The 25,977-nt window shown below is 45.6% G+C and overlaps 1 protein-coding gene across 2 annotated transcripts; it reads right to left on the reverse strand.

Annotated features, from left to right (window-relative positions):
* Window positions 1–1,040: 1,040 nt before the first annotated feature.
* On the reverse strand, window positions 1,041–14,434 carry ZIC3 (Zic family zinc finger 3). Of its 2 annotated transcripts, XM_016218285.2 has the most exons (4): window positions 14,367–14,434; window positions 11,110–12,331; window positions 9,836–9,999; window positions 6,686–9,016 (listed from the first exon to the last, which is right to left on the reverse strand). In XM_016218285.2, exons 2-4 carry the CDS (start codon window positions 12,161–12,163, stop codon window positions 8,837–8,839), a joined length of 1,398 nt encoding a protein of 465 aa, XP_016073771.2. In that variant the 5' UTR covers window positions 12,164–12,331; window positions 14,367–14,434; the 3' UTR covers window positions 6,686–8,836. The 2 variants fall into 2 exon arrangements, with proteins under 2 accessions (XP_016073772.2, XP_016073771.2); XM_016218286.2 differs by lacking the exons at window positions 6,686–9,016; window positions 14,367–14,434 and adding an exon at window positions 1,041–1,605 and having other exon boundaries at window positions 11,110–12,684.
* Between the last annotated feature and the right edge of the window lie 11,543 nt (window positions 14,435–25,977).

The raw sequence follows: 25,977 nt of genomic DNA on the forward strand, positions 1-25,977 counted from the left end.
ATACACAACGTTGTAGTTTATCTTTCCAGGGGCTTTTAAAAATAATCCCTTTATAGCACTTCACTATCTGTCTGAAAGAACATATTTCTTTACTTAAAAACAAAAAATTCTACTAACATTGTTATGGGGGATGCAAAAATGTCACTCTTTGGGGAGCTAAGAACCAAAGAATCATAGTCTTGCTTGACTGCCTGTACCCCTACTCTCAAAATAAATGAACATCAAAAATCAGAGGGAAATGAGTTTTTCCTTTACTTAAAAATTACAGTATCATCAGTGTACTTAGCAGAAGTTTTAATAAAACTGGATCTAAAGAACCAATATCAATATACTCTATCAGCCTGCAATTTTATAATAACTCATCATGGCGTGATCATGTCAAATAAATAGAATAATGGCCACTCACAGATTAGATTACAGATGTTAAATTTAAAATGAGAAATCAAGTATCTAAAGTTCCAAGAATTTCTCCAAAGTGTTTTCATCTTGTCTAACATTACAGTTAATTAATGACAACTTGTGTTTTAATAACACCTATATTCCATGATTCGATATGAGTGTTCTAATCAATGGTTGAAAGTTGTTTGCACATGAAACACTTTGGGGTTTCTGAATAATGTACATGTAATGTGCTATGCTGCAATGTCTCTCCTCTCCAGCGGCCATCCTTTCTCCTTTAAGATATCTTCATCTTTGTCTTTCCTTCACCCAAACAGTGGTGTTCAAATGCTCTTTTTTCTCTCCAAACTCCTTCCTTCAGTTTTTCCTTCTAATCACCCTAATCAATCCTTGACTCTGAATTCTTCCTCTGACCTCCCAAGTACCTGACTGAGTCCCTCCAGGGAAATACTGAGAGCTCAAAACAGTTGGTTGGGATTTGATCAGTGTTTTTTCCCCCCAAGTTTATTGCTCAGTGAAAGCCCAGCTATAGCACAAGAAATGTGAGTAGAATATAAATTGTTGCAATTCAATAGGTTAATCAAGGTTATTTAGGGGCTATAGTTGTCACTGTAATAAAATAATAATCACAAAAATAATTTAAATGGTTTATTTAGGTCAAACAACAGTTGTAGGGATCCTGATTATTGATTTTTGAACACAAACATGAAATTAATAAAACAAGCATTTGTATTTCTAGTTTTAAACACTTTAGTTCTACATGTGGAATGCAGGTATTTGAAAGAGATTTTCAACAAGATCAACACAATGCATGAGATAATACATACTGGGTAATGAAACAAACCAGTCTTCACTTCCATCCTCCAATTCATAATTTGGGGTGGGGACTTTTTTGCTTTTTCATTTCATAAATGATTGCTCAACAGAGATTGAAATATACCAAAAGAACAAAATAGTCTTTTTGTACCTAAGGAAGAAGCTACTACTTTTTAAATGGTCACTTCAAGGTAACAAACAATCAAAAAATGTTTTTATGTGGTTTTCTTTGAAACCTCATCAGTAAATCATTTCTTGCACAGTAGGTTCGGCATTAACCCTGCATTTAGCATAGGTAGTGTTATGGAGAGCTGGCTGCTGCGTACCAACATCAGTATCAAGTTCTTCATCTGGAATTAGAGACTGTCCCGGATACCAAGCAGGACAACACTGGCAAAAAAACAAAAAGTGAACTGCAGATAACTCAAAACAGGCTACATTTACTCTTAGAAGAATTTAATAAAATGTTCCTAGGTGTTGTTTTAAATGCTAGTTTATAATGAAAGATGATGGAATCTGTTATTTTTAACACTTTATATGTCAAATGGTCTTTACAGAGGCTGTGTTTTAATAAAAAACACATTAGATAACATACATCCTATTAAAGATCAAATATTATACACCTGCTATCTGGTGAAGGCTATTTTTATAGTTATTATAAAGCTCCCATTTCTCTCTATTCATAAAATTTGTAAACAGGTAGAACTGCCATCACATTAAAACAATACAAAATTGTTTGCTTTGGTAGATGAGGGCTTTTTAATATCTTTATTGATTTCAGAGAAAGGAAGGGAGAAGGAGAGAGAGAGATAGAAATATCAGTGATGAGAGAGTCATTGTTGATTGGCTGCCTCCTGCACGCCCCGGACTGTGGATGGAGCTCACAACCCCGGGCATGTGCCCTGACCAGGAATCAAACCATGACCTCCTGGATCCTAGGTCAATGCTCAACCACTGAGCCATGCCCATCGGGCTGGTAGATGATTTTTAAAGAAAGATATTTTCTTTAGTTTATTTTTTTAAAAAACACACACACACACAAAACAGGAGTTTTTCTAATCTTATTCAAAGAAGTTTTGCTCTTATGTTAAGTTACTAGTTCAAATGCTCTGAACACTCTCCCATGTAAATGCTTTCTGCAAACTAAGTGTTGTTCAAGCTGTAAATTTCAATAGTTATCATAGAAACCAAACCTCAGTGGGAAAAACAGTGCACTTTGGAGTCATCATTCAAACAACTATGAGTTCTACCACTTTATCATTCATCCAGTTTTGCAGAAATTCCATTCACTTAACTCCTCTGAAAGTGAACCAGACTTTCACCATATCAAATAATCCAAAGAACACCACAGATATTCAGGGGGAACAGTTCACTAGTGCATCTTCAGCTTGATTCTTTTAAAATTTTAATTTATTGATTTTAGGGAGGGAGGGAGGGAGGGAGGGAGGGAGGGAGGGAGGGAGGGAGGGAGATGCATCAGTCTGTTGATTGATCCACCCATGTAGTCACTGGTTGCTTCTATATGCCCTGACAGGAGATCCAACTTTGGTGTTTGGGGATGATGCTCTAACCAACATTGCTACCCAACCAGGAATTAGCTTGATTTTAAAGTCAATTATTTAAGAGACAATGTGGACTCTGTAGTTCTTAAAGAGACAACTGCCTAACCACTAGCTAAGGCTTTTTCAAGTGAATGAACTTTTCACTTTCCAGTTTGGGTATCAAGAGCTTTAAGCAGGAAAAATGTAAAACATCAGGGTTCAAACTACAACATGGAAAAATAAAGTATACAGCAGGTACCATCTACTTCCTTTGATCTTAAAGGTGTCAATACCCTGGTCCAGTGATAGGGTAGAGAGGAGTGACTGAGCCCAGGAAGGAAACTTTACCCAAAGGGGAAAGAGAAAGATCTGTTTGGTGGCAATTTGAAAATAAGTTTCCAAACCGTCTGTAGCCCCTTTGACTTGAAGGAATCACACATAAGAAAGGGCAGAAAATAGTACAGAGCATGCTTGTTTTAATTGCCCATGGGCTTCCACCAAAGTACGACAACTTAAACGCATATTCCAAATTCTTGCCCCAAAGCTGTATTCTTTGTGCACTGAAAAGGAGGAAAGACAACCCCATTAATTGTCCTCTGCAGATAAAGGCACTGTTTTGCAGATTTTCCGCAGATCTGGGCCAGCATTGCTAATGACCTGCCCCCTACCTGTGGCCCTCCCCAAAGTGGCCTACAGGAACTGCCCCACACCTTCAGGAGTGCAAATGCTTGACAGTGGTCAGCACCGAGAAGGTTGCCTTTTTGTGTAGCTGTTGGCCTTCAGGAGCACCCAACGTGAAAGAATTCGTGCTACTTATTTTCCTAGAGGAGCCAGGAGGTCAATAACTACAATTTTAAATCTCACATTTTAGTGAATCTGCAGCATTTTTCTGCGGAGAAAGGACGAGGTCAAGATTCCAGAGCAACCAGAGGTGTTCTTTTACATGCAGCATTAAGGCAGTTAAGCAAAACTGAATGAAAGTTTTGGGATTGTGGGTTTTTATTTCTCTTAACATAAGAGCACCTGCTGTTAGAGCACACACAAGAGCTTTGACAGTTCCATTTTTCATAGGCCCACGTTTAAATGAGATATGCAGAAAACGGGGCTTTGGCCAAGGTGCCTACGTGGTCCCTTCATGGGCCTCAGCATTGTCCTTGAACAGAACATAGTGTCAGTCCACTTACTGGCATTTTTAGGGACTGGAAGGTGCTGTAGAATCCCGACCCCTGCACTATAACTCAAAATGGCATTTCCCAGTCATGGGGACGTCGAGATTTTAAGTTAGGACTGGAGGGTGCGGTGGCGTTTGACGCTTTCATGTGCAAGTTTCCCTCGGAGCCCCAACCCCTGGAAGGCTCGCCAAGTTCTCGCTCCCAAAATGCCCAGGAAGAACTTTGCTTCCGTTTTTAACAATGTTGCGTTCGGCCTCCAAGAACCACATTCTCCCGAGAGGCGCTCAGAGCTGGGAAATAACAAGGGAGTTTAAACCACAAGACAGTTCTGCAGTCTGAGCTTCGCTGCTCTCCGCGGGGGTTCGCATCCGGCCGCCATGTTCACGACTCCAGAGCCGCCCGAAAAGCAACCCCCCTTTTCCCACATGCCTCTCTTGTCTTCCCTGCCGACTCTTCCAAGGCCGCGGCGCTGCAAAGCCCCTTTCAACTCTGCCCCCCACCACCTCCCAGCTAAATCCAACTCGACGGCTGCGGAGTGTGCGCCTGCGCGAGGCGAAAGCTGGGGAGTGGGGAGGGGACAGCGGGTCCCGGGCTGCGGCTTGAAAAGGCCAGAGCGACCGGGAGCGGGGGAGGGGTCGGGGTCCGGGCCCGGGCCGAGCCTCCTCATTCCTCCCAGTGGGTCACAGCTCCAGCCCTGGCCAGGCTCATATGTGCGCGCTAAAATCTCACTTCAAAGTCTCTTCCCCTCGCGTGGACAGCCCCTCGTGCGGGCCGACAACCAGACCCCGAGTTTCGTCTCCCCTTCCAACTCCTAGGACTGTGAAGAGATTGGAAGGCAGTGTGGGAGAGGACACTCATTTAAGAGCCGCGGGAACTAGGAACAGTTTTCGGGTGTACAAGTACCTCCCTCCCTCGCTCCCTCTCACCCCCGCCTTAAGAAAATGAATGGACCACAAAGTTTGTGGCCAACGCTACGCTGTTGCCTTCGGAGCTCACCATTGTTTGGGCTCGTATTGACCCCAGGTCCGGATTAGGCAGCGGCTGATTCCTGCTTTACAGCCCAGGAGGCCTAATGAGGCCGGGAGGCGATGGGTCGCGAAGCGTCCTCGCATCTCCGGCGACCGCCAGCTTACGGCCGCCAACGGCCCTGTAGGTGGAGGTCAAAGGGTCAGCGGGCCCAGACCGCAATAGAATTGACCAGAGGAAATAAGGTCCCCTCTCCCCCTTCCCGGGGTCTGAGATTCGACAGGGACTTCCGAGAACTTGGTGTGTACAAGGAAACTGGGCGCTCCGACTTCCAGAACGCCTGGTCTCATCGCAGGACAAATCCCGACTATAGACTGGAGGGTAGAAAGAGGCCCTTAGACTTTCTTCGTTTGTTGTGGCAGGCGGTGTATTGGGAGAAGAGAGAGCCAGGGGATAAGGAGACAGCAGGGGGCAACAAGGGGGGAGGGGCAAAGAAGTCCTGAACACAACTTTCCTGCGAGGCTTTGTCAGCAGAGGCTGTCCCTGCTGCCTCTCCGACGCTCGAAGCAGCTAAGACTGACTGCCTTGCTTAGCCTGGACCCTGATCTTTAACCTTCCAAACTGGATAAAGCCCAAATTTCTGTCTACCTGGGAATATACACTTCCCCCTTCCCCACCCAACAGTGGAAATCTTAACCTAAACCACCCATTTTGGAAGATAATAGACTTTTAACAAAGGTCTTACGAGGAGCAAGAACGAAATTATTGGTATATCACTTAGAACCCAAACAACATTCATGGTTTCCAGCTGATCCATCTTTACCGTTGAAAGGCTTTGTTTGTTGCGGAGTAGGAGGGAGTTGCTTATTCTTTTAAAATATTTTCTAAAAATTTAAGAATGTAAATGTGCACTCCCACAGTCAGATTATAGGAATAAAATCTGTGAAAAGTTTTCTACTAAATTAAGATTTTCTTTGCAAAAAAATGACAAGGGCAGAGGACATAGACTATTTGACAAATATTATCTATATCTAAATTAGAGGACCAAAACTTTCAAATCATCTTAATATTGGTTATCATCATTGTTAATTGACATTTCCCCCTATTAGGATGCAATGCTTTGCTGTAAAAATTCTGATAGAATAATTTCAAGCTTAATCAGGAGAGACAAAATTCTTCTTTATGCCTCCTAAGGAGATATTTAATATATGTAACGCGGGGGGGGGGGGGGGGAGGAGAAGCAAGTTTCTGAGAAAATCTTGCATCCAACCCATCACTCTGCTCCCATTTAAATTGGGGTGAGGGTGGAGAAGGAATTCATGAAGAAAACAGTAAACCATTGAAGTACAATCATTATTTCAGAAGAAAAACACTATTTATAATTTAGTTTGAACACATTTTCAGCCAATCTTATGAATATACACTTTCTGAAAATTTTCTGAGCATTTCAAACACTCTTTGAAGTGAAGGAAAAATCCGGAAATAGGAATTTGGTCCAGCACCCTCAATGTCAAGGTCAAGACTGGAATGTCTGGGGTAGGAATGGTATGGTAAACTAACCAGGTTACTTGTTCATCACTTGTGAAGTCATCTCAATCTCTATTCAAGGCATTTAGTCCCTTGCCTTCTCTACTGGTGGAGGAAAGTGAAAAAACAAAAAACAACAACAAAAAAAAACACCTTCTCCACAAACAAAAACTTACATCCAAAGCAATTTGTAATTAGAAACTGTGAATACTTCTCTGTTGACAAACATCAGTAGATAACTTAAAATAGACTGCTTCAACTGTATCCATGGAATCAAAATTTATTTTAATCATCACTTCTGAGCACTTCAAGTTAAGGTTTATTTATTTAAACATTAAAAAATTCAGGCACCAAATACAAAAATGTTATAACATAAATAGGATGTGCCAAGACTTTATTTCTTCAAAAATAACAATAAACAAAATTCTAGAATTCAAAATGATTATGTATAATATCAAATTGACTGCCACCAAAAAACCTAGAGCATTGTCCCTTCAAGGGAAGGGGGGTATTTAAGCCTATTCATTACGTTTCTAAATTCCTTATCTCCACCATTCTATTTACTGATTTACAAGCTGATTATTCATGCAGAGATTGGGCTCTCAATATTAAACAGCACCCTAAGTTAGTAAAAAAAGTCTTAATACTCTACCCACTCCAACCTCCCAAAATAGTAAGCAGTTTCTTTTTCATATAACAACTGTAAAAAGCTGTTTGTCCAAATGAGTTGCTTCGCTGAAGATTAAATGGATTGTTAATATTTTATTACAAAGCAAACAACCATTTTTCATTGTTATTGATTTTAATGGAAACAATGCTCTTAACATCTTTGCCTACAAACCATGAACTTTAAAAATACATATTTTGCAAATGTATTTTCTTCTCACAATATCATTTCAGAACTGCTGCAGTTATTACACCGCTATAAAAATGTTATGAATAACTGAAAATTATGAATTGAACTATATACAGCAAAACAAACCAGCCTTTGCCTTCCAAAATTGTAAATGGACTATGGTGGTTTTTTTAAGAAGCACTTTAACCATAAGTAAGCACAGCTCAATTGGTCTTACTCATCACCACTGTTTCAGACATAGGCTTACTTTTGAAAATATATAGATAGCTAAATAGACTTGATAGGCAGATTAGATAAGTCATAGATAAAAACATATATAAGTATATGGGTGATCACTCAATAGAATAGATGGACATGCATCCTGCCACGATGTTCATTTTTATGTAAGGTAATAAAAAACTAAGGGACATAAAACTCATTAGGTTACCTTGTGTTTATATATGTAGGGCAGGGATGATTAAATCCAGCTTCTCCGTCTTTAAGTATAAGATTGAGATGTCATGGCTACTAACTGAATTGATCAGTAATATTTGATCTGCATGCTGAAAATCGGGGATAAACACATTTAAACTAGCAGTTAAAGAACCATCTAAGCTAGAGATAAAGAAAGGGTGATCTTACCAGATGGAAAATGACACTGTAAGGAATCCATACCGCAGTAGAAAAATAATTTAACAATTAAAAAAGGGATCTGAGTAATAAATACCAACAAACAAGATTCATTTGCTTGTGTCTCCTCTTTTTAGGAGGCTGTTACAAAACAAGAGAAATGAGTCAGTGGTTCAAAAATTGTAAATTTTGTTCTTTCAAAACAATAAAATTTAATGCTAAAGCAGTTATAATCAAAATCTGTACAGAATTTGTTAGAAAACACTTATCCATTAAATATTGTTCAGTTCCCGGCACTTGTAGCAATAATTAAATTACAACGATAAATATGGCATCAATGGTTATGTATTTACAAAAAAAAAAAATTATTACAAAACGCAACTGTATACTAAATGTCACAATCTCTGTAAAGTAACATCACATCCCCAGCCTGAAAAAAATACTGAACAACAGTTTTGACCCCCTTAGACAAAAATACATTCACAAGAGTAATGCTTTGAGGATAAGTTCAAGACATAACAGGACTTTGGCACGGTTTAAGACTGTGAGAGTTTAAACAATCACCACTAAGGCGAAGAATTTCCATCAGTTTAACATCACCACCACAGAGCTTTCTGTAACTTCCTCTCAAAAAACAGGACAAGTGTTAAAATGAACTGAAGGAGTTTAGGAATGGGGTATGCAGAGAGCAAGAGAAAGGGGAGAGAAAGCAGTGAAAATATTTTTAAAATTCTTCAAATGCCAAAACATATTTCCTAATCCTGAGAAAAGGGCACAACTACTTTTGGATCTTACCCAGAAACATTCCTGGACAATTACAATTAACAAGATGTAGCCGTATGTATGGCCTCTTGCCTTAAAACTCCAATTCCATTTAATTGGCCTCTGTTTTCTTTTTAAAATGCATTTGTTCCATTCTATGGTTAACAGGGTTTTGTATGTGTTTGTCCTCAGACGTACCATTCGTTAAAATTGGGAGGAAGTCCAGGGTTGTGGCTGGTGCTAGTTTGAACTGCAGAAGGGGTTTTAGTGGTATCTTTACTGTTTGCAGAAGCTATAGCGGGTGGAGTGGAAGATTCATAGCCTGAACTGGCAGCAGGGGAGGAATCTGACCCTTGAGATTCATGAACCTAAAATTAACATGTATATATTATAATGAATATAGTTCCAACCGGCATTGTGCAAGCAAATACAAGAGCAGAATTTGAGCACTTTAAGAGCAAGACCGACCAGTGACCCACTTTAAAGAGAAACGCTGCTGATTTTGTCTGCTTGTTTTTAATTTCCATATTACCAATGTCTAGAAAACTCGGAGATGTTCACCAACAAAATAGTTTCAGTCGTATTATTGGAATACGAAAAGGAATAAAGCACTGTATTATTCATGCTCCTTCAAAAATGCTTTCTGAGCGGATAGAGTGGGATAAGCACATGGTCTTTGGGGACCTATAAAATACTTCTGGCCCAGTTTTCACCAAGTCCAGTTTGGCTTGGGAAAGCAGGTACAGAGAAACGGTGGCACCGGCGCCCTAGGTGCTGCGAGGTCTCAGACAACTTCGTGGGAATCAGACCTCGCTTCTTGGCCCTATTGTTTTATGGGAAGCCAAAACCGGAGAATGAACCACCCATCCCCGGGTTCCGCGCGGGCACTCTTGTTTCCCACTGCGGGCTGAGCTGGGAAGAGGGGGCCACGGCAACGTCAAGCCCTTGCGAGCTCCGTTAGAGCTTCCCAGTAAAAATCCGATTGTTCCCTCCGCTCCCTCCTCCTCCCCACAGCGCTCTCCCCCGCCCCCCTCCGGGTTCCCAAAATGGGTTCAAGGTGTCACCGCTGGAGCAAATCGGATTTAAGGTGGAGGATACAGGATTGGTAGCACGGGCGCTTCCGTTCCGCCGCCCGGTATCAGGCCTAGTGTTTATAAACCGCCGACCGCTAATAAAGAGGTAATTACCTTCATGTGCTTGCGCAGAGAGCTCGGGTGCGTGTAGGACTTGTCGCACACTTTGCAGATATAGGGCTTGTCCGAGGTGTGCACGTGCATGTGCTTCTTGCGGTCGCTGCTGTTGGCAAAGCGCCTGTCACAGCCTTCAAATTCACATTTAAAAGGTTTCTCACCTGCAAAAGGCAAAAACGCAAATGGGGGGAAATTTGGTCAGGGCGGGGAGCTTCCTAGAGCAAAGCAGCGGGAGCCCGGGAGCCCGGCGATCTTCCAGGAGAGGGAGCGCCAACTGGGGGCGGCTGTAGCATCTCTTTTCCCTGGAGAAAAATGGAGAGTGCTGGTTAAGTCTACTGGTTTGGGAGTGGTGGGCGGGGTGGGGAGGGCTGGCCCAAAACCTGCGGGTCCCTTTGTTCTCGAGCAGGAACCTAAAGCCCCGGGCTCGTCCAAAGTTTCCTCTAAGTTGTGGTTCCACCCTACCCGGCCCAGGGCTCCCAACGCGGCCAAATTCTGCCACTACCTAGGCGATGTAACCAATCCCGGGCGGCACAATGGAGCGGGGACGGGACAATCCCGTTCAGTTCCTTCTTTGTACCTGTTAATTTGCCTCTTTCAAAAGCAGCGATTTTGCTAAGCCCAGTATTTAAAAGCTTGGTTCGTCGTACTTAACGTTCAAAAAGAAAACTATATAAATCCAGAGACTCCAGTTTACAAGGTGTTCGGAGCAAGCCACGAAACTGTGATGCCTTTTCTACGTTAGCTTTCCTCCTCCCGTAGGACTGAATTGAACCTGCAACTCCAAATAAAAATAGTTTAACAAAAGTATCAGCCATTTAATTAGTAGATGTGCCAATCACGGATAAAAAGGGGTAAAAAAAGAGCGGAAGTAACCGAAAGTTAGCTTTCATTAGCATTTCTATGGTTGCCTTTCCCGAATGTGTGCCGAAAGCTAAATCGCTTGTAAGCAATACGCTCTCAACACATTCGGAGTCCCTTCATAGTAACCCAGAAAGGCAGACAAAAAAGAGGCGGCTCTAGTTTGTTCCTGGGCGCGAGAAGGTTCCAATTAGTTCCAGAGACCACAGAGCCGTCTGCCCAGGAAGTTAGAAGTGGGCAAAAGCGCCGCGGGGCGGGAAAGGCGAGAGGTGGAGGGACACTGACAGCGCTTCCTTTCCCAAAGGCCCTGGAGGGGCACCGCCCCTCTCTTTGGCCCTCACCCCTCTTGCTAAATGTCGGATCCACGGCGCAGTGCCGCGGTGAATCCCGCACCCGCCTGCCTTTCCCCTTACCTGTGTGGGTCCTCTTGTGGATCTTGAGGTTCTCGGAGCGGGCAAAGATTTTTCCGCAGCCAGGGAAGGGGCATGGGAAGGGCTTCTCGCCTGTGTGCACTCGAATGTGATTGACCAGTTTGTACTTCGCCTTGAAGGACTTGCCTTCGCGGGGGCACTCCTCCCAGTAGCAGACGTGGTTGTTCTGCTCCGGGCCCCCAACATGCTCCATGGTGACATGTGTCACCAGCTCGTGCATGGTGCTGAAGGTCCGGTCGCAGCTTTTCTTGGGCCGGCTTAGCTGAGCCTCGTCGATCCACTTACACGACAGCTCCTGCTTGATGGGCTGCCGCATATAACGGAAGAAGGCGCCAGGCCCGTGGTGGGCCGCTACGTTCACGCCCATGTTCATGTTCATGGGGCTGTAGTTAGGAAACTGCGAGCCGGCCGTGTAGGGGTCGGTGCGCGGGCTGGCTACAGCGCGGTATGGGTCTGCACGGCCAAACAGCTCCCCGCGCAGCCCCAGGTGAACCTGGTTGTTGTCGACGTGCCCTGTAGGCGACGGGTGCCCGGTGCTCTGCTCATGTAGCCCAGGAAAAAGCAGGTAGCTTGGTGGCTCGGGAATGCCAGCCGGAGCGTGCAGACTGCTCGCGGAACCGGCGAAGAGCGCGTGCTGCCCGCCACCTGAGGCAGCCTCGCCTAGCCCGGAGCTGCGCTGTCGGAACAGAAAGTCGCGCGTGGAATTGAAGGCGGCGGAGGCGGCACCTCCGTAGCTGGGCACCTGGCTGGTGTGGTGATGGTGGTGATGGTGGTGGTGGTGGTGATGGCCCAGGGCGTTTGCGTAACCTGAACCCTGTGGCGTGAACGCGGAGCTCTGGCCAGAAGATAGATCGTGAGCCGCGGCGGGGCTCAGCTTAAAGGCAGCTGCAGCGGCGGCGGCGTGGGGCGAGTCCCCGAAGGGACTCAGTCCCATGCCCGGAGCTTCACGGTTGGGCATCTCGTGGTGGCGCGGCGCGCCGAAGCTGCCCACTCCCAGCCCGGGGAACTGTGGGCCTCCGTCCAGGAGCATCGTCATGAAGGGGGGCGTTCTGGGCACAAGCGATCCGGCTGCAATGAGCGAGGGTGCGGGCGAAGGAGATCTCCGAAGTGCTGAAGTCGGAGAGGGGTGGCGGCGGTTGGACCCTGCCGGGAGACCCCCAAGGCAGTACCAGGGGCTGCAACTTTCCGTCGCTGCGAGAGTCTCCTGCAGAGGGATAGGAGGGAGGAGGGAAGTAGAAGGAGCTGGAGTGAGGAGGAGGGGGGAATAAGGAGGGGAGGGGAAGGGAGGAGAAAGATTCTGGAACTAGATCTGGTTTAACAAACTAACAATGTCGCACAAAGAAAAATAAGCAAAATAACAAGTGGAGGGCGGAGTTTGCCAGTCCAGTCCCAAGCACCCCTCCTTTCCCGGAGAGCACAGCCGTGGGGCCAGTAGGCTGCTTCCACACCGGCCTCCGGGCTGGGCTACGGTAAATAGCGGACGGGCGGCGGACAGGAGGAAGGCTGGGTCCGTGCGGCTAGCTGCGCGAGTCCCAGCGTCTTCGCCTCCAGTGTAATGTCCTTGGACTGATAAAGTCAATCACTCACTCCTTTCACATAAACCGAACGGGAGACCGCGCGACGCGCGCCAATAGGGAGCCAGCTGGCCAGCAGTCACCTGACTCCCGGCCCTGAAGCCCATTGGCCGCCACCAAACTGATTGGCAGAGCGGAGTGGGGAACATGGCAGCCTCCCCCGAGCGACCTCTGATTGGGTCTTTGCCGGGCGCCTGGCAGGTGAGGCTGCTGAGGCTGGGCGCGCGCGAGCGGACTTGGTCAGGCTAGCGCTGCTGTCGGGAACTGAAGCCAGGTTCCAGCCAGCGACCCGCGGGGCGGAGGCCGGCCTCTTCCCGTCTTCACTCCGTCCCGAAGGGTGCAAGCACCCCTCGCGCGTACTGCACCCGCTTTGACCAAATGAACTCTTTGCCCTTCGAGGATCGTTCCCTCCGTCGGCGCGGCGCCTCGCCACCCCGAGATTGTGCCTCCTCGGCGGCCGCAGGGCGCCGATCCCGGGACAAGCGCAACTGTTCCACGTTCACCGCCCACTACCTGCGTCTTTCCCACACGCCACTGTGGGCCCTGATGGTCCAGAGACTCCAGACTGAGACTAGCCTGCTCACCCTCTGTGTCCTGACCTGCTGTCGGTCGTCGGATACCCAAACAAGGAGAAATGATTACAGTTAGAGCTGATCTCTCCTCCTTCTGAACCAAGCGTTGAGTCTAGTTTGTGAGTAGTGGCTATACTCACCGCTGCTCCCCTTCCCCCACGACACACCAGACAAACACAGAAAACACATATAACACACTAAACATACGCGGGAAGCAGGAAACATCACGCAACGCGGCAAACACCAACACACTACACTAAACACGCACAGAACTAGACAGTAAGCACATAACCCAGTAACACAGCAAACTGCACGCAAAACAGTAAACAGACACGCAAGAAAGTAAATACACGCATGTAACATAGCAAACGCACACACAAACATAAATGCTAAATATATACAAAGTACACTTAGGCGGTGTACACAAAACATGCACACAACAAACTAAATATACTACATAGCAAACTCAACGAAACAAACAGGATCCATGCAGGTTTCAAACCACAGGGCTAATTAGCTTTGAATTCTCAACAATTCTCAGCATTTTCAAAAGCAAAAGTGGGGGGCAGGAATGAATACTGAGGTGAAATTTTACCCCTCTGAACAGCTAAGGCTTTGCTCTCTTTTACTTCTACCGGAGCAGCAAGGAGACTCCTTACCCCTTAAGGATTTACTTTCCAGGGTTATGTGTGGGATAACTCTGCCCTCCTGTCTGGTGTAAGGTCTTTCTGGACATAATGACCAGGTTCAGACAAGGCTATAAATCCACTCATTTTTTGTCTGGCAGGGCATTTGCAGACAATGCAGGAGAGTGAGAGTGGAAAGAAAACGCGGAGAGAAGGATGGCTATGATTGTCACACCCCTAACAGGGCCAAGCCCCAAAGTCTGAACCTTGAGGCTGCCTCACAGCCTGGCAGCCATCTCTCTGTGGGAAACAATATCTGATCAAGTTCAGAGACGCTTGGAGAGACCGCCTCAAGCAGCGCTTTATAACTGCAGCCTTTCACTTCCTGCCCCCCGATTTGCCTGGCCCGCCAACACTTCACCTTCTTTCCGACACTTACCATAGTCACCCCCTCCCATCAAACTCACCCCAATTCTCCCTCTACATCCAGAGCTCTCTCCACAGGTTGGAAGGTGAGTTCACTGGTAACTTAAATTATTGCGTTTGTTGAGAAATGGCGCTCCTAGAGCGCTTTCATTGTTGCTCAGCAGAGGGTTTCTTTGGGTGGGGACAGGGAGGCGGCTTCACGGTAGAACAAATACGCCTAAATCATGCAAATGAATTCCCTGGAGTCAGGTTTACAAAAAGGGAGGATTGCTTTTCTTTCTTTTTCTCCTTTATTTTCACTTTCCCCTTTATATTCTTCCTTCCCTTTACCTTTCTTCTCCTCCCACCAACCCCCACAGACCCAGAACCAGTTGTTTGTTTCAAAAAGTATGGATTTCCTCTCGGTGCCGGTCCTGAGGAGAGCAATTCTCAAGGCTCCGGGGTGGGGAGGCAGTGGATGTTGAGCCCTAACTGGGCCAAGGGTTTCGAGGAGCCCCGCCAGGTTTCCTGAGAACCAGGGGCCTTGCGTGTTTCGGATTCTGGGCGGACAGAGGGACGAGAGACTGAGGAAACAGGGCCGCCGAAGGAGCCCAACTTGGCCCTTTGGGGGACGCTGCCTCCTCTGACCGAGTGCCCAGTGTCCGTTTTGATATGGCCACATTCAGATAATTAATTGCCTCCAGCACGTGCTCTGTAGTCACTGGAACAAAACAGGCATAATTCAATTAGATCATCAACCGAGAACTGGGGAGGGGAGATGCTTGTTAAGGGGCCGACGTGAGTCAGTTCAGCCAGGCCAAAACCCCGGGAGGTGGAGCCCTTCCTGGGGCAACCCAGCCCAACCAGAGGGTGCGACTCTGAGGGAATGTCACCGCTTGGAGGGTCGCAGGGACCCCAGATGCCCCTAAAAAGATGAGGCTGCTGGCTTTCTGAACAGAAAGGCAGAGGCAGGTCATTTCGAATTCTATTTCACTTGGTTGACGTGGAGATTTCCTTTTGGGGTAGTGGGAACCCTGATCCTTAGAACACGATAGAAAGCGAAATATCTCCAGATATAAGAAGTTACCGAATGTGAAAACAAAGCCGCCCCTTTTAAACCACTCCCATAACTCAATAATAATAACGGGAAATTTTCCTGATTACCTGTAGCCCCCACCCCTCAACTTGCTTTTCCGAGGAGACCCTAAGAACAACTTCAGGGGACAGAGGGCTTTCAGGGGCAGAATCTGAGACCAGATTGGTGACTGAAAGAGGGGAACACAGAAAAGTTTTTCCTGCACACAGGCTGGGGCAAGGCAGAAGAGAGCTCTAGTTTCTCCGTTTCTCAGGTGGGGAAAGGACTCACTGGGCTGGGAGGCCTGAACCCAGGGGTCGTGGTTCTTATTTTATGCTATAACCGACGCTCTCTTGGCAGCTTTGGCTTACTGGGGTTTACATGTGTATTAGGCAGCATAAATTAAACAATAAATCTCTTTTATGCATCCCCCAGTTGTATGTGGTCTGGTCTAAATATCCACATGTCTGTATGTATAGGAAATATAATGGGATCCTTTCCCTCACACTGAGTTCAAACAGTAAATAGGAAAAAGATTTATTTTCATGCCCAAATCTGAACCAAAAAATAAAATCAGAGAAAATGATCATTCTAAATGAGCATAGCTTTTCAACCCGAATTTTGAGATTCATCTTGGAGAAGCAGGAGGGAAACAATGTCCAGAGGGGCAGGAGAGATTGTTTCTCTGTATAACCCAGCACTTTACTCTTCACTCCAGTCCCCTAAAAACCCAAATACACACAGCACGTTGTGTTATCAGGCAGGATTTTTTTTCTAAACACATTTTCTGTGCCCGGCATGAAACTATCCTAAGTCGGAGACCTAGCAATTTTCTTTAAGTCCAAAGGAAACACTGCGGTCTTTTCTTCTGTTTTGTATTTAGAAAAGACTTGCAATCTAACACTTGCAACATTTTAAAGACCCGTTAAACCCGGCAAGCGGATTTCCGTTCTGCCAATGCTTCCTGATTTATTTCAATAAATGAATCTTTGAATCTAGGAAGGGAATTATTCCAAGACACAGAATTTGGTGCCCCTGTCTCTTCTTAATGTAGCACAAAGTGTTTCTTGTTGAAACATGTCCTCCGAATTCACCATTATTGGCTTTTTTTCCTGGTAAATGACATTATCTTTATATAAATCCCCACCTTCTCTTCAGAGTCCCAGATCTTTTTTAAAAGAAAAACTGCAAATTGCAATAAAAAATGAAGGGGACAGAAAGCTAGGAAAGGAATGCGTTTTTAACTCCTCTTTATTTTGATGCTGAGGTTAAGCTCTTAATTGGTTTCTGGGGCTGAGCTGATCTATCTCTGGAGCTCTGAAACCTTCAGACACACTCACCAACCCATAATTTGGGCTCTAGGCTTTATCAGGTACATCAGAGTTTTCACCACAGTCCTACCATTTGACAAATATTTTATAAGTTCTAAATATTTTTAAAATTCAATATAGAATGAACAAATATATATTGTTAATAAACTCTTTTTAAAAATCAGTTTTGCCTTTGTCCTCTGCAGTCCAAGGCATATCACTGCCCAGTGTAATGAAATGCAAACCACACAGGAATGAGACATTTTCATTGTACTTGTCAATCAAGGCTGTGTAAATGTAGACATTATATATATATAATTTAAACTTCAGTGACACAGGCTGAAATAAATAATGTTGAACCTGGAGAAGGAAAAGAGGGAGTGGAACTAGAGTTACCAGAATCCAGTTTGGGATTATGAAGAGAGACCTGGAAATATAGGAAATGTAGTGAAACCCTAGGAGGTGGACAGTGCTCAGTAACCAGCCAAGTCTGGGTGCAAGGCTCATGGTGAGTTGTGGTCCTGGCCAGTCAGGTCCTGCTACCAGCGAGTACCTTTACTACTCTGGGAGTGCCTAGATGGTAGCCTCCAGGCTCTAAAGTACGCTGGCAGTGGCTTTGGGTATCAGAAGTTACATTGGAAGAGGACATCCCTTTCCTTTAGAATCAGAACCCCTTTTAGGTGAAGAGTGCCCAGGCAAGGAGAGAGGGGGACCCAGGCAGAGGAAGAAATATGCAATTATGCATTTGATTTGTGTTCACACATTCTTCCCAGAGACCTGGAGAATGGATTTGGGGTATGAAGGTAGCCTAACATTCTGGAGCACACATTTATCCAGGACCCCAAGTTCCTTCTAGCTTCAAAATGTTCCATTGGTTCTAAAATGTAATAATTTCAGCTCCAAAACAAGTGGAGAGAAGCATTTGACTATCCTGAGGTATTTGCTCATTCAGTTCTCTGCCTTAAGACAGGATTCTACACCCAAAGTTACCTCTGCACCACATAATGGTTTCTGGCAGTGACTCTCATCCTTGGTGCCTAGGTTTGGGGCCCCCTCCAAACATATGTTGTCAAGCTCCATTTCCCTGGTTTGGGCCTATTCCACCATTCCCTCTTCTTCCTCCCTTCCTCTCTGGGGCAGAAACTGCATCACCTGAATTCTCTTATCTTTTGCCAAAATTGAGAATGAGAATTCCACCTAAAAAATGTTGTTCCCAGCTCTTTCAACTCCCAAGAAACTTCATATAGTTCAGAAATGGCATTTTGTAAAATTGAACTGCCTGTCCTTTTTACATTTGGTTTACAGTCACTCATTTAGTTCTTTCCTAGTTGGGGGATGGGAAGAAAGGGCTTTCATATTAAAACAAAGCATGTGTGCCTTCCTTCTCCTTTTCTTTCCTCTACACCCAAACAAGACAGAGTGGGTGAGACTTAGAGTAACTTCTAGTTTGAATGTGCTTTGATAACTTTCAAGCCAAATCTGGCCCATAGCCTGTTGTATTTGTATGATCCCAGGAGCCAAGAATATGTGTTTTAATCTTTACAAGGTTAGAAAAGTAGAAAAAGGAGGAGAAGGAAGGGGTGGAGGGAGAGATTAAGAGACTTAATGTGATCCACAGAGCCTAAAATATTTTTCCATCTGACCCTTTACAGAAAAAGTTTGTCGAGCCCTCAACTAAGATTGGACTGCAGCCTCAACAGAGGCTAGGTATTCTTAATTGGTGGACTTTATCCACCAACATTTTCCTATTTTTCAAGCTTCATTATGCATGACATAATTTTTCTCAGCCTCACACCTCAATTATTTATGAGGATAACTTTGGCTTTGGAGAAAGGCAAAAAGTAAAGAATCAAGGGAGAATGAACCTGTGGGAGAAAGAAAGGGTAAGGAGAGAGGAGACAGGAAAAAGTGTTATGAATATCTCAATCTGTGACTAAACAACCTCTGACCCTAAGGGTGGTTTTATTGTCTTTCTTCTTTGGCTACAGATACATAGTTTATTCACCCTTTCTGCATGACTAAGCCCTGAGGGAACACTTTGGGGCCAAACCAAGCAAGGCCTGTGAGTCCAGGCTAAGGTAGATAAGCAGCCTGCCTTCAGGAAGTCTGAGGGAAGTGACCCAGATTCTCCAGGCCTGAGAGAGCTGGGGAGAGTGGACTCTTCCCCAATTCAACTGCTTTTTCTCAGTGAAGGCCTGGAGTTCACCCATCTCCTCTTTCTCTCCCAGAAACACTCCTCTTCCTTTTTCCCCACAGACAAATGCTATCAGCCAGTACATTTGGACTAGGATTTTAGGAACCCTACCTAAGTGCCCCTCCTTTAAACTATAAGAGTAAATCAATACAAATATTCCAGTGTGTTCCCATAAACCCAGTTGGCCAGCTACTGCCTCTGCTTGTCCTCTTTCTTCCAGAATTCTAGCCCTATCAGGAATTTGTCTTTAAGGTAACATTTCCCCCTGCCCTCAACTCTTGTCCCCTCTGACTAAGCTTTGGTAGATTGCACTTCACCTAGGATTTTCCTCAGGTGCCATTTGTGGAAAACCAGCTTGGTGACCGGGTCACACTAGCAAGGCCAAGAAAAAAGGCAAGCCCAAGAAAGGCCCAGGTGACATTCCTGTTCCAGCTCAGTGAGGGTGCCATTTTTCTTCAAGACACCTAGGAGCCATCTTGGTGAGAATATTGTGGAGGACATGAAGTTTAAAGGGACCCCCCTTCCTGGCACAGCTTAGAGAAACCCTAAGCTCTTGGAAGGTTGGGGAGGGAGTTAGAACTCAGGGATTAACACCTTCTGGTGTTCGACCCACTAGGTCTCCTGCCTCTCCCTTCAGAATAGGCCCTTAACCTCTTGAAGGAAACCCTGTATGTGCACTATCAACCACAAGGTCAGGTACACTGCAGACATTGAGGACCCATTCACTGTGGACCTTGAGACCCCATGCATCGCAGGTTGAAGTCCAGTGTATTAACCTCTTGTTACCTCATTGAAACCAGAGGTTGGGGGCTTCCTTGTGCATCCTCTCCTAATTTGTTCAGCCCATATGCATCCAAGGACACCTTCCCTTTCTCCCACAAAGTCCAAGTTCCACACTGCCAACCTGGCCCCTCAAAACCTCTGTGCCTTACCCTCTTTCCCCTTTTCTCTCATTTAACAGACAGTCCTTCAAGTATTGAGGAGCCTGATTTGAGCAAGAACACCCCAGATGGGCCCTTGATGACAGTCAACAGGAGTTCTCAGAGCCTGTGGTCTATGTGCCCAGCCCTGTTCTCTTGACCTCAACACAGGCTTCAGTCAATATCAGCTGTGCAGAAGCCCCTCTGCAGCCATCCAAGGCTAAAGGTCAAGTTTTCCTCAGAACCAACGGCCTCTTGAAGCACATCTTATCAGTAAACATTAGTTTTTCTCCTTCTGTTTCCCCACCCCATCACAAAGTTCTCAATAAAAGTTCTTATCTATTTACCTATTAAATAAAGGGGGGGGGGCTAAAACACACTTTTCCCCACTGCCTCAGTACTAGTTACAAGGGCCAAACCTACCTCATCTCAGTGGCTTCAAGAACACTCCAGAAGACCCCTCTACCCCATCACCTAAATACCTTTTTCCAACTTTTCAAAAAGCTCAAAAAATTTTATTTCTAACCTCTCCCTCCATCTTCCTGAAGTGGCATTAACCCCTAAGTATTTCTGAAACCAAGGGAGCCTCCATTACCTACCGATGCAAACTAGTTACCTCAGTGGTTTATATACTCCTTAACCACTGTGACATTGCTACACACTTGCCTGTCCTCCCCAGTTTGTAACACATCCCCTAGGAGTAGAGGGGGGCCCTTTTCTTTTATGCACACTTAAAAGCTCTAAATCCAGCCTGCTCTTTTTTATTTGTGCTTCTCAATTAGGGAATTAAATTGCAATATCTAGCTTTCTTTTTCAGTTGTCACACCTCAAATTTGGGAGATGGAGAACTTGCCTGCCTTCTACCCCAGAAGCAAGAGAGTGGAGCCAGGGTTCCCAGGGTTGGAAACCCTGACTCCAAATTGGAATCTCCTGAAAAATCTTTGAAACATTCAGGTGCCAAGACCCACCCCAGAGATTCTGACTCACTTGGTCTAAGGAGGGGTGAGATATTACTATTTTTAAAAGCTCTTTAGATGATTCTAATAAGGAAATTGGTAAGCTAGAATAGATCACTATCTGGAGCCCCTTTGCTTCCATTCTGTAATCTTTCCAGGGTTACATTATTAGCCCTGGCATCACTACCTAAGTCTAAGATAACACTAAGTTAGTGTGCTCTGACATTAAACTTTGGGTCACTACTCCAGAGTGCTATCCCTAGCTGTTCCTTTTGCCCACCAGATGTTCACATGAATACCTCACTTTCAACTCCTGCATTATCTGCTTTCTATACCCTTGCCATGCCCTGGTCTGAGGTGGAAGGAACCAAGAGCATCTAGTCAAGAAATGATTTGCTCCTGAGCCTTGTCCCATTTATTTTATTTCAACTAAAAAGCTACACTTTTGCTGTTACAGAACAAAATTTACATTGGAAAACAGTGAGGGATGGAGCTACTTGAAGAAAAGGACTGTTCCAATACCACTTCTCTCCATCTTTCTCAACCTAGTATTGACCTACTTCCAGAAAAAAGGAAAAGGGGGTGGAAATGGGGAGGCATTTCCTCTGACTTGGAATTGTTCCACAGGAATACATTTTTTTGCTGCTCCCATCATACCCTAGGTGGACTCCCAGGACTGGTGAGGGGTTCCTTAAACCCCTTAGGTTCTGGATAATTACAAGGAACAGAGCTGCCCATGGATCATGCAGATATCTCCCTGAAGTTGCAGAAAGCAGAAGGAGATGGGGCAAAATGAAGTTGCAGAGTGATTTGAAACATAACCTGTTTTTTTCTTAGCAAAACTTTGTTTTAATTTACAAGAGCGATACATTACTGACAAGTATTGTGGAGGAGATATGAGTAAATAATACCATGGCTGAGTCATGCACATGGACCTGCAAACATTTTAACACCTGTAAAACAAAAGCTACGATTTGAAGCTTTAGAATAAATTTTTCATTAATATTATATCGATTACTTGATGTTTGGGGTAACTATCAGAGCTCCTTTATTATTATTTTTTTAACATGACACTTGGTTATGTATTTTACAATCCAGATATGTTACTGGAGTTTGCTGGGATGAATACCCAAATGGAACTTTTATAGAGGAGTATCTTTTCATGAGCAAGAAACAAATCAGCTTGAGTTCATTATTTTCCCAATTTGGGGAGTGGCTTCTCCCATCATATTCTACTTTTGTCTTCTTCTGCAATGTATAGTCTTCCAGATCAAGGACTCCATTTAATATTGCTTATATTCTGACCCTTTAAAGCAATTTTGAAGATCACTTGTTAACAATTTGAGGTTTATTATTATTCTTAGTATCACAATTCCATAACTCCCCTACACACACACACACACACACACACACACACACACACACACACACACAAGACGAGCTATATATGAGCTTCATTTCTTGAGCTATGTTGTTATTCTACAGCTGTGGTAGGTTAAAATCATTATTTTGAGTGTAATGCTCAGAAAATGTGGGAGGAACACTGCTCGAGAAACTGGCTTGGCACTACTCTACTAATCATCATATATCATTTAATTTTGACTGTTTTTATAATGTAGGTCCATCACAAATAATTTAATGTAAAAAAGATACTTTAAAAGAAAGTAAAATGGAGAAAACATATTGTACATATACTCTGTGATATTAATTTTCTGAATTCTGATTTCTAACCACATATTAAATGAATTATTTTGGTTATTATCAAATGATCTTTGCAGTTGTTTTAAAAGTTCCATCCAAATATATATGCTGCTTATGTGTGCTATTACATGGAGAGGGTGTACACAATTTTAAAAGGAGCCCTTGATAATAAAGAGCATAAATTTCAGACATTTACACAAATGCCAGTATTTTAACTCCAATACTTAAAAAAATATTTGGTGGGAGAAGTAATGTATCTTCCTCTTTCCCCAAGAAAGGCAATACTGCAGACCTCTTTGCCTAATAAAACAGGCTGCAGAGGTATATCCAGCTCACCCTGCTGTCTGTCTCATCTCCTTGAGTGGAAAGGTGTTAGAAGGAAATTTTCCTCTGAGCAAAAGGTGGAAAGGAGGCATCACAGCCATGTGGTGGTTGTCCTCACCCCCACCCACATCTCAGGCTGAAAGTATTGACTTCCATTCCCCATTTCAGTAGAAGGAACAAATTTGGACAGGAGAGGAAGTCTTATGGCCAGTCTATCACTTTACTGTGCTGTGTTCTGGGGTTTGTCTAAAAAGCCAAACCTGCACCTCTTATCGTCCCTGTCCCCAGACTCCACAGATTTATATATTGTTTTCTGATCTTACTAGCCAAGTGAACAAACAATGTCCTATGAGTTTAAGCTTACAACATACTTACCATAGCTACCTATCAGCCTCAGCAGGAAATATTGTTGAGAGAGTGTTGCATGGGCTGGTCCTGTGCCAGGCTCCATGGCTGTGCTGAGACTGAAGCCAGGCTGCTGTCATGTATGGGAGGGAGAGGTTGGTTATAAGTGCAGCTGAAGTCTGTAGAGCTTCACATGAAGCTTGTAGTGCGCGTGTGTGTATCTGTGTGTCTGTGTGTGTGTATAAAACTAGGCCTTGCTTAGGCTCACAGCACATCCTACCGCTACTTATCCCTCGCCTTTCTTGAGGCTCCACTTATGACAGCTCCTCAGGAGCCCTCGCTTTCAGTTAGCGGAGGCTTGCGAAGTCTCTTCCTGTTGGTTAAGAATCAGAAGATCCGTTGCTTTGGAACCCAGGGAGAGCAAAGTAAGCGGAAGTCGGAGCCCGAAAGCTGGGGAGTGGGCAGAGACCCCAGAGCTCATATGACGCCTATCCTTCCCCCCCCCCCCCCCGCCTCCCCCGCCAACCTGGAGACCCAAGAGGGCCTGGGGTGGGGGAACCTGGGCTGCTGCTTGTGGTCGCGCGAGGGTAGGGTGCTGATGGGGGGAGACGAAGCCCGGAGGGAAGGCGTTGGAGGTTGTCGCCTAGCCGAGCATGTACTACAGCCTTCGTTATTTTTGGTTCCCTGGAGGAAGAAACCTCCTCCCCTTCCTCTCCTCTTCTTCCTCTCCGTCTTCTCTGCCTCCGCTGGGCGTTCTGGTCCATTTGCTTTCAGGATCACCAAAACCTCAGTCCGCTGATCATGGTCTAGAGGACACGGGGCCTGTGAGCTCGACTCTGGGGCCCGGCAGCCTTTCGGTTTCTCCTAAAGGGAAAGAAGAGGTGCAGCGCGCGTCTCGCCTCCCTTCCTTGCTCGACGCCGCTCGAGAGGGGCTGTTTAAATAAATGGGAATCCGCAAAGTATACGTCAGATAAAAGCGACTCGCAGAATAAACTAATTAAAACACTGTGTTTGCAACACATTTTATTTCTCTCTCCCTTTTTTTGATCTTTGCTGTGTTTTAAAGAAATGTCATCGCACCATAAAGCAAGCCGTGAAACGCTATTTCCTTATGGTTTGCGGCGCTTTTCAAAGGCCGGTGTGATATATTTTAGAAAAGGGATCCCGCTGTGAAAGCTTGCGTGTCTTCCCTTTACCAAACCAAGCTCTTGTCAATCACAAGGAGCCCCATCCAATCACCGAGATGCTTTTTGGAAAGCAGCTCACCCCGCTGTGCTTTTATACCGCACTCCGCAGCCTGTTTGATGCATTTTTACCAGCACGTCCAGGGAAATGAATGATGAAGCCTTGGACAGCGCAGACCTGCCTTCCCGAGCGCCCGCCGGGCCCTAACCAGGCGGGGACGTATTGTGCAAGACCCAGGCTTTGTCACGTGGCCGGCACCTCGCAGGGGTATTACGCTGTCAACTGGGGTCAATGCTGGGGACCTGGCTTATCCAGGTCGCGCGATCGCTTCCAGGGGACAGCCACTGTCCTGGATCGGGTCTGTAGCCACTCTCCTGGCCGGTCTGCTTGGGTAAAGCAAGACCCAGGTCAGCCTGACGCTGCACCTCGACCAGTGAGTGTCGTGGGGCACCTCAGGATGCGCCTGCTCTCCAGGCGAGTGGTGTGGTGGAGGCAGAGCCAGGCGCCACCAAGAAAGAAGTGTCTCTATTTTGCCTTGAACAGGGTTAGGGTGGGGCGTTGGTTTCTAGCAAACAGCAGTTTTCTGTCCTAACCTTCCGAGAAAGACCGTTCTCCCCCGAGGGGCCACAAAACAACATCGACCCCAGCAGGGCTCGCAGAACCCTAGCTCTGAAAGAGAGGTCGAGCTAGAGACGCCCACCTGTAGGACAGAATTGGTGGCCCAGCCGAACCTACAATTCCCCAGTCGGGACGGTTACTGGCTTAATGGACCTCGGAGCCGCGGGGCAGGCGCGGGTGGTCCTGAAAGGCCAAGTATAAACTCGTAAACCACTGCCCAAGAGAGAAAGGACCTACGCCCGCACCTTTCCTGGATGTGAGAAAAGGTTGGCAGGAGCCGCCCAGCTCCAGAGCCCCACAGATCCACTCTTCTACCTCCCCTCCCTTTAGTCAACCTCTTTTAGGGCTGAGGGCTTTCCACACCGCGGTGATGTGGAAGCTTTTGATCTTTACATTGGCTTCCTGACTCACGGAGGGGAGGCGAGGGAGGAAGCTTTGTGGTCCTCCTTTCAGGCAGCCCGGGAATGTTTGCCTGCTTTTGTTTCCAGTTCCATTTTGAACTTGAACCAGGAGAGTGCGGTTTGGCTAAGGTCTCAGGGGATGAACAAATGAAAGCTGTGTGAGATTTATGCTTTTGCATAATAGACCAAACTCTGCATTTCAAAATTGTCATCCAATGTGATCCATCGGTTCATTCTGCCCCTCTGCTCTTACTTCTCTATGGTTCTCCCTCACACACTAATACATGCATTCCCTCATCTCCAATTACACGCACTCTCCATGCACGTGTTCGATTTCCACCAGACTAGACACCGCCCCCTTCAGCGCCCAGGTGCAACTCTTTCCATCTCCTGCAAATCACTTTCTCTAGCATTCCCCAAAGGGCACATCGTTTGTTGGTAGGGGCCTGGCTCCGTGCAAGATCCAAGGGTGAGGGGAGGGAAGAGCTCAGCTCTCCAGATTTTTTGCTCATTTCCCAAGTTCTCTCTTGTTGGAAGGGAAATTGTTGCCCACCCTGGCGCCTTCTTGAGGCTCTCCTCAGTGACAATCATATCCTCAGGCTGATCCTAAAACAAGGGAAGAAGAAACCCCAAGCCTCCCTTAT

Source organism: Miniopterus natalensis, chromosome X (assembly GCF_054644295.1).
Source record: "Miniopterus natalensis isolate mMinNat1 chromosome X, mMinNat1.hap1, whole genome shotgun sequence".
Taxonomy (NCBI): domain Eukaryota; kingdom Metazoa; phylum Chordata; class Mammalia; order Chiroptera; family Miniopteridae; genus Miniopterus; species Miniopterus natalensis.